This window comes from Dreissena polymorpha, chromosome 2 (assembly GCF_020536995.1).
Source record: "Dreissena polymorpha isolate Duluth1 chromosome 2, UMN_Dpol_1.0, whole genome shotgun sequence".
NCBI classification, from domain to species: domain Eukaryota; kingdom Metazoa; phylum Mollusca; class Bivalvia; order Myida; family Dreissenidae; genus Dreissena; species Dreissena polymorpha.
This window is the reverse complement of record NC_068356.1, coordinates 70,017,193-70,026,058: the sequence shown is the minus strand read 5'-3', so window position 1 is coordinate 70,026,058 and position 8,866 is coordinate 70,017,193. Positions and strand designations below refer to the sequence as shown.

Here is an 8,866-nt window from a genome sequence, read left to right as displayed (position 1 = left end):
GCAAGTTTTTTTTTGTCTGAAAACTCCTCTAATGTAGGCAAAATTGAACCAACAATACCAAGTTGGATCTCTGTAGCCTACTTACATGTTGAGGTACACATGATAACATATGTATTATTGTTAAAGGCCATGGCTCCGGTTATGTCAAACAAAAGACCATACTATGAAGGTGCGCTATTTCACATTCTTATTATATTTATAAAGTTTCATCCCACTAACATCAATACAAGCAACTAAAATATATACATAGTTATCAATTTAGTTGTTTAACTTCATGTATAATTTCTTACATAAAGCTCTGCTTCGTACTAATCTTTGTTATTCTTTCAATCTTAATGTTGCACTTGGATATATATATTCACTTGTTTATACTGATTTTCTGCATATGATATAAATCATGCATAATTATTATTTTTATTTGAATGAATTAAAGGGGCCGTCCAACAGATTGGTAAATTGACAAAATTAAAAAAAGTTGTTTCACAAATTTTCTTTTTTGTTATGTAATTTTTGAGGAAATAGTAATACTGACCATTTACCATGCTCTTAAATATCCATTATATTGATCTTTTGACGATTTGAAATTCGGAAAATTATAAAGCGTCGTGCGACGCGAAACGATTTAATAAATTGGAAAGTTATGTTGTCCTTATATTTTGGGAAACTACAAGGATTGCTTATATAAGCAAAAAATACATCCGTTCTAAGCATGAGCATGGATGGCCGAGCGGTCTAGGCGGGAGACTTTTTGCTCCAGGACTCCAGGGGTCAGTGGTTCGAGCCCTGTTGAGGGTTACTTTTTTTACTGGAGATTTTTATGTCAACTGTTTAAATTTATCAATCTAAAGCATTTAATGACATGCTTAAATACATGCCAAAATCTGTTGGACGGCCCCTTTAAGTTGACGTCATAATGGCGTTATATGACGCATGCGCATTAAATATCATGACGTCGTCATCTTGACAACGAAATCATTTAGCAACTGAACATGGATGGACGCATATTATTTTCGAGCGTATTGCACGCTTTAAAATGTTAAAATAGCAATGGGTAATTGTATGTGCAAGCCTTCGTGTCGAGCATGTCTAGGGATAGAATATGAAAACGATGTAGAATCCGATTCAGATGACGAAACAGGGTCAGAAGAAGGGGAAAACGAAGGCACGGGCAAGTGTAGCGATAGCGGACCCCGTGTAAGGTTTTATTGCGAAAGAGCAGAAGTAGAATTCACAGAGAGAAGAGAAATTTCGAGACCGCGGCGGCAAGATATAGATGAACTGGTCCAGCTTGCTGTGAACGAAGACAGATTGGACGAAATGTTAGGGGCAGACATCGATGGTAAGTTCTTGTGGTATTATTCAGAGTGCAGTGGAAATGGGTGTGGTATGAGCGATTGTATATAACATACCTGCACTTGAAACTTGCTTAGATTTGTAAAGACTTATAACAAAACTATCATTCTAAAGCTCCAAAACAATACGAAAAAGCAAGTCGCGATTGATTCATGCGCAAATTCACAGTAAAATAAGTTGTCATCAGCTGTCACATGTCATCAAATTTATTTAGTAGATTGTGAAGAATCGTAGAAATTTTGCGATAAACGTTCCTAACGGACTAATTATCAATGACTTTTTCATCCGTGGATAATAAGTAATGCATTTATGTACTGCATTGTTTGATGTTCATTCAAGTTTAAAAATGCGTTTATTAAAACTTAAAAAAAAACACCAGTCAGAAGAATTGACTATATAATGTTAATCTAATAAATTCGTCAAACCGTTGCATTAATGGTCATTCAATGAATTGTACTTACGCTAAGTTTACGTTTTACATGTATATTTGTGAATACCGAAATTGTTATTAAGGCAGCTAAATATAATAAAGAGTGCACATTATGTTGTGAATATGTTCTCTTAAATATGCTTTGTATAGTTTCTGATACTTACGGTACATCGTAGTTGTACTGTATAGAAGTTCTTACTGTAACGAAGGGATGGAAAATTGCATTTCAACTTTCAATGGATATGTTAGTCGCCGTCTGCTTTGCTAGACCATTCGTTTGCGCTGAAAAGTTTTCGTAACACCACTGACAATTCATTATGGTATCCCTTTACTTAAAATGGAAAAAGCGTTTGTTGATTTTGAGTTCAAATGTCAACACTGACTGAGCTAGTTACATGACATGTTATTATTTAATATATTAAAAGAACGCTTTGACGAACGATAGATAACTTAGTATGCCCTTCGATTGTAGTTAAGCCTTGTGGAAAAAATAAAAAAACGCATATTGCTTATGAGGTCATGAAATCAAGACTACAGGGACTTTAAAATTGAAATTCGTTGCATTGTATCTTGAACACGCGTCGTTGACTATCCATCTTGGCACAAAACATTAGTACGTGACGGCACTGATTTCGCAGAGGCCTTTGTCACAAAACGGCACCTTTTTCACATTTGATAACTTGTCTGTATGTCGTAAGCGCGGGAGGAGGGGCGTATACATCTTGCACAACATTTCTTGTTATCCTATGTTTGGCACCAAACGTATTAATGTTACTTCATTGATATTGCAGAGGACTTTACAAAAGACGAGCTAGAGGAATACTACACCAAGAGAGACGCGCTGGTTGGCGAATACGCAGATGATGTCCTTGAGGCAGAGCTTGTCGTGCTCGGGATCGAGGCGGACTCCGTCTATAACATAGCACATGACTACAGACCCCTCGGCGCGCCAAGTGACGTGATGCTGAGCACTTCGACGTCGTCGGTGTCTAGATACATTCAGCATCTTCAAAGTCCATCAGTTATGGCGAGCTTCATTCGAGCGACCACTTTCATGCCGGACCGCGAAGGTTATGAGGTAGACAATAAACACGTTCTTTCATTATTGGGTTTGTGCTTATAGTACGTGTATTTTTAATGACTATTGTATTAAATATTGAAAACTAGTATAACTCATTAATACAATTTATAACAGACATGTATTTGTTCATAACTACAGTAGAAAGCTGCTTCGTTCGTTTATTAGAATTCAAATAGAAGTCTCTTCACCGCAATATGTATACCACGAGTCTTATACATATCGCTATCATTTGTTTTGATGGTATAATTGACCATTTCAATGTTTTATTAACATATTAAATGTATTGACGGTATTTTTGTTAATTTGACTTCTAATCATGTGCATATTTTTTTCTCCTCACGTACAGCGAGACGCTCTAAAACCGCGCTTCGCATTCGACTCTCGCTGTTCCCTCCGCGTCTCGTGGACGCCCGAAACAGACGCTGACAACACCAACAACCCGGATGGGTGGGTCGTCATAGAAATGATGAGAGTGGATGCCAGGTCCGTCGATCTACACTCGTGGGCAAGCATTAGTCCTGATTATAGCTATCTCTACGATTACAGATGCTGGAGTCTTACCAGTTTACTTCAAAATAGCGATACAAGTGTTGGATACATCGAGTCTGAACTCAGAACGGTTGATCTTCAAGGCAGTTCAAGATACTTTGAAAACAGCCCGAGAGTTCATAATGAGTACAGTCCTTGCCAAAGGCGCATTTCTAGCGATACGAGAATCGATTTTCAGAGGAACACATCCGGTGATCCACATATCTTGAAGAGAAGTCATTCTAGTGCTGATATGAACAGAAACGCTATGTCCAGGCAGAGCTGTCATGGTGTCCGGGCAGCGATTTCCCATTTTGATCACGAAGATATTGCTTCTTGCCAGAAAGCTGACACCACTATCTCGATATCCGCGTGTTCAAGCTACACCTCTATAGTTTTCTCCGCATCCGTACGTCTGTCTGATAACAGAGAATCGCCGCACGACTCACTAGGGTCTGTCGCTCTTGCTTCTAACGAATCAATTGCTTATCACAGGAGCGAGTCTAACGCTGAGAAAGAATGAAGCGACGATGCAGTTTCATCAGACGACATTCAGCGCAAAGCGTAGTGAGTAATGAAAAATATGTTGTGGCTGTGATGCCTCCACCGGAACCCTTCTTTGACTGCGCTATGAATTATTGTTGCATAGACAAGGTGGTTAAAGACGACATGGCGAAAGAGGACGTGGTCAAAGTGGTTCCTATTCACCCGATTGTTGAAAATTCGAGTTTGCCGGGTTGTGCAACAGAGGTCGCCAATAATAAGAAATTCCAGTTTAAAGGCGCATTTGCCCGACATTTCACTACTGGACGTAACCCCGACCGCCAAGGCACATACCGTGATGTGATCGAAGCTGATGACATGCCTGATGCTTATGTGGGAAAAAACAAAAGTAGAAGGTCTAAAATAGGAAAATTCATCAGGAGATTATTTACAAGATCACGGAAGAAAACCGAGCCTAGCAAGTCCTAGGGTATTGGCGGTAAATTTACTGCACGACCTTGCAAATGAAAGGACATTGTTTAAATGACTTTTACTTTTATAGATACGTTTTTGCATGTTTGTGTTTTAAGTCGTGTCAACGATGACCCACTTGTGGTCCTGCTGCCGTCTGTTTGTTTATGGTGAATGCATTATTTTATAATATGAGAAAACAATCAATAAATGTATACATTTTTATTAAAGATCTATTTTTGTAATATAATCGTTTTTTATTCGTCACAGTTTGGTACCAGTCATTGTGCATGCCACGTAATCAGGTTGACAGTCGCTCTGATAATGCGGATATATATCAAGGAAATTATGTCAGATTTGTTATGCTTTGATTTCTTGGCATATTTCAGGGATAATATGGCGCTAAATTAGTCTACTTATATGTTTTCGGCGTACGCTAAGGACACGTACAGGTCTAACGAATTAATTTCACGATGAACATCCGTATTATTTATGTGACCAATAGTTGATAATGCATATTTGTAAGTGCAAAAATATTTTGGTAACTTTATTCAATTAAAGATACAATGGTGTGATTAATTTTACATATTAAATCATGATTTTTAACGCATTCCAGTCCATAAAAGGAGCTCTAACAAGGGCTTTTCTTAGTCTATAAGGAGGTCTGTTTTGATTCTTTTAATAGAGTTTTGATGCATGATGTCGTTTATAGATTTTATAATTATCAGCTTTTTTTGGTTTTTACTGATGACTAAGCAATAAATATCAGTGGAATAATTTTAATTTCCTAACAAAATTCAAGTTGTAAATGAAACTTTAGTATAATATATATATTTCGTCAATGATACTACAACTTCTAGAATATACTTAGTACCCTCCGTGATGATACTGACACATTATTTAGGTGCGTGAAGTTGGCACTGACATCGGCATTCGAATATCGAGCTGGGACGAATGCTCTAGCTAGCTAGCTCTGACATCGACATTCGAATATCGAGCTCGGACGAATGCTCTAGCTAGCTAGCTCTGACATCGACATTCGACAATAATCCCACATATCGAGCTGGGGCGAATGTCGATCCAGCTCTGACATCGACATTCGACACTAGTCCCGAATATCAAGTTGGGGCGAATGTCGAGCCAGCTCTTATATCGACATTAGGCACTAGTTCCGAATATCAAGCTGGGGCGAAGGTCGAGCCAGTCCCGAAAATCGAGCTGGAACAAACATCGAGCCAGCTCTGACATCGACATTCGACACTAGTCCCGAATACTAGTATCAAGCTGGGACGAATATAGAGCTAGCTCTAACATCAACATTCGGCACAAGTCGTCAATATTGAGCTGGGGCGAATGTCGAGCCAGCTCTGACATCGACATTCGACACGTGTCCCGAATATCGAGCTGGGGCGAATGTCGAGCATCGACATATGCACTAGTCGGCACTATTCCCGAATATCCAGCTGGGACGAATATCGAGCTAGCTCTGACAACGACATTCGGCACTAGGTCCGAATATCGAGCTGGGGTGAATGTCGAGTCAGCTTGACCTCGAAATTCGACACAAATCCCGAATATCGAGCTGGGGCGAATGTCGAACCAGCTCTGACATCAACATTCGGCACTAGTCCATAATATCGAGCTTGGGAGAATGTCGAGCCAGCATCTCAAACAGACATTCGACATTTGTCCCGAAAATCGAGCTCGGGCGAATGTCGATCGAGCTCTGACATCGACATTCGGCACGAGTCCCGAATATTGAGCTGGGGTAAGTGCCGAGCCAGCTCTGACATCGACATTCGACACAAATCCCGAATATCAAGCTGGGGCGAATATCGAGCCAGCTCAGACATCGATATCCGGCACTTGTCTCGATGATCGATCTGGGGCAAAACTCGAGCTCGGGCGAATAACTGGGACGAATATCACAAACGATCAGGTCTGGTATTCCAAAAGAAAACCTAAATTAAACTTAATTTGTATAGCACAATCGTCAAGATTATTCTTGCAAAATTAAAAACTTTAAGCAATTTAAGAATACTGTACTTTCAGAAAAAGAGGGAAACAATGCAAAAAAAACAACAACAGATGCACAAAACAGCCATCTGTTCATCATTATTATATAATTTTAAGAATTGTCTTAGATTTTCTTGAAGGCACTTTAAAATACCGGTTCGGTTCAATTTGCAGACCCCGTTTTATAGAAATATATATAAATAAATAAACTATGATTCCTAAACGTACATCAAGCATGAACAGGAATTTGGCCAAAGATCGCAGGAAAACTGAGCCTTTATTAATTTACAAAACTTTGCAAAATTAAAATTAATGAAAAACAAAAAGCAAGTGTGTAATTAAAAGCAATAACTTAAATAAGTTAACATAAAATACAGGTAGTCTTTTTGCATGCGCCCGTGTTACAGCGCACTTTTGGGTTGAACCCCAAAGTATGATACGCAATTTTGGTCAAGTTTCAACCCTAAAGTCCGTTGCACAGATACATATCCATATTTATCCTCACAAATCTATCACACTTTGTGAAAGTAAATTTAAGGGTTATTTATAGGGCAAAACTTATAACTGAGACATGCGCTTTGATTGTTTGTTAATAAAGAAATAGAAAACCTAACTGAGGGCCCTATGGTAAAATAGTAACCAGCCAGGCAGCCCCAAATAGTATATGGACCGAAGCCCGAAGGCTTCATAAAGTATATGAAGCAAAAATCTCTGCGTCGGTAACCTTGCACAAATGTTAAAAATAACCATTCTAGCGGGCACTATTAGATGCACGCGCATCTAGTCAGCGGGCGCTATTCTGAATAGCGCCCGCTGACTAGATGCGCGCGCATCTTTACCAGAACAGAACAGAATCGTTTATTCAGACTAAAGCATGTCATTTACCGGTCACTATTAAAAATAACGGACCAGTGTAGTTTATATACGCAAAGAAGAAACTTAATGTGAGGTATGATAATGCCTTTTAATAAGGTCGGAACTATTTTTTAAAGCATTCACAAATATCATCAACTCAACATTCGCCCCAGCTCTATATTCGGGACTAGTGCCGGATGTCAATGTCAGAGATGGCTCAACATTCGCCCCAGCTCGATATTCGGGAGTAGTGCAGAATATCGATGTCAGAGCTAACTCGACATTCGTCCCAGAGTGATATTCGGGACTGGTGTCGAATGTTGATGTCGGGGCTGGCTCAACATTCGCCCTAGCTCGATATTTGGGACTTATTTCGAATGTCGATATCAGAGCTGGCTCGACATTCGCCCCTGCTCGATATTATGGACTAGTACCGAATGTTATTTCACAGCTGGCTCAACATTCGCCCCAGCTCGATATTCGGTACTAGTGCCGAATGTCAATGTCACAACTGGCTAACCATTCGCCCCAGCTTGACAATCGGGACTAGTGTCGAATGTCGATGTTAGAAGTGGCTCAACATTCGCCCCAGCTCGATATTCGATGTCAGAGCTGGCTCAATATTCGCCAAGCTCGATATTCGGGACTAGTGTCGAATGTCGATGTCAGAGCTGGCTCAATATTCGCCCCAGCTCAATATTCGGGACTAGTGTCGAATGTCGATGTCAGAGCTGGCTCGACATTCGCCCCAACTCGAAATTCGGGACTAGTGCCAAATGTCGACGTAAGAGCTATTTCGATATTCGTCCCAACTCGATATTTGGGACTAGTGTCAAATATCGATGTCAGAGCTGGCTAATTATTCGCCCCAGCTTGATATTCATGACTAGTGCCGAATGTCGATGTCAGAGCCAGCCCGACATTCGTCTAAGCTCGATATTTAGAAAATAACACACGATAGAGCTGGGCCGGACGTCTATAATCGGCCCACTGCCCATTCTATACATAGATGGTGACGTCACTACGTTATTGTCAGTAAAGACCGGTGTGACACAATGGCCCACTGCCAACATAACGGCCCGAGGGCCATTATGCGGCTAGGGCCGATTTTAGACGTCCGGCCCAGCTCTGCCGTGTGTTATCGTTTATATAACATATCCTACTATTTTGGACCTTCACTAAAATCTAAACAGAACCAGCTTTCCGTACTTTTATTTTAATTCAATTGAATACGCAATTTATATCTCATTTGATTACGCAATTTATATCTCATTTGACGTCATTTTAATGACGAAACTAGCTAGATTCTCTGGATTTTATGACAACAATTCGGACGTCGAGGGTTTTTATTTATTAGTTAAATATTATTTTTAGCATCGAACGATTCTAAAACGTATTTCGGATTTTGTGTTTGTCATGCATAATTGGGGGCTTCGATAGAAATACAATTATTATAATCGGTTCGACATTCGATTTCGTAAATCGTGTTTATGGTGAAAGTGCTAAGCATTCGATGCAGTCGTTTAAAAAAATGTGATTTAATCTCAAAGTAGATAAACGGATGAAATAACAGAAAATGGATATACACATCTTTGTTATTGTATTATTTTAAGAACCGGATTTAAGTTGTCATCGAAGTATGTGTGTAC

At 39.6% G+C, this 8,866-nt stretch overlaps 1 protein-coding gene across 1 annotated transcript; it reads left to right on the top strand.

The window, feature by feature from the left end:
• Positions 1-968: 968 nt before the first annotated feature.
• LOC127867499 (uncharacterized) lies at positions 969-4,571 on the top strand. The gene is made up of 3 exons (XM_052408680.1): positions 969-1,339; positions 2,575-2,861; positions 3,211-4,571. The coding sequence occupies exons 1-3, from the start codon at positions 1,048-1,050 to the stop codon at positions 3,913-3,915; spliced, it is 1,284 nt and encodes a 427-aa protein (XP_052264640.1). The 5' UTR covers positions 969-1,047; the 3' UTR covers positions 3,916-4,571.
• The last annotated feature ends 4,295 nt before the right edge of the window (positions 4,572-8,866 follow it).

Bases quoted from the DNA above. Each gene is read 5' to 3' on its own strand.
- LOC127867499 (XM_052408680.1), top strand. From the start codon at position 1,048: ATGGGTAATTGTATGTGCAAGCCTTCGTGTCGAGCATGTCTAGGGATA. The intron at 1,340-2,574 runs GTAAGTTCTTGT...TTGATATTGCAG, and splicing joins GTTAGGGGCAGACATCGATG to AGGACTTTACAAAAGACGAG. The intron at 2,862-3,210 runs GTAGACAATAAA...CCTCACGTACAG, and splicing joins CGGACCGCGAAGGTTATGAG to CGAGACGCTCTAAAACCGCG.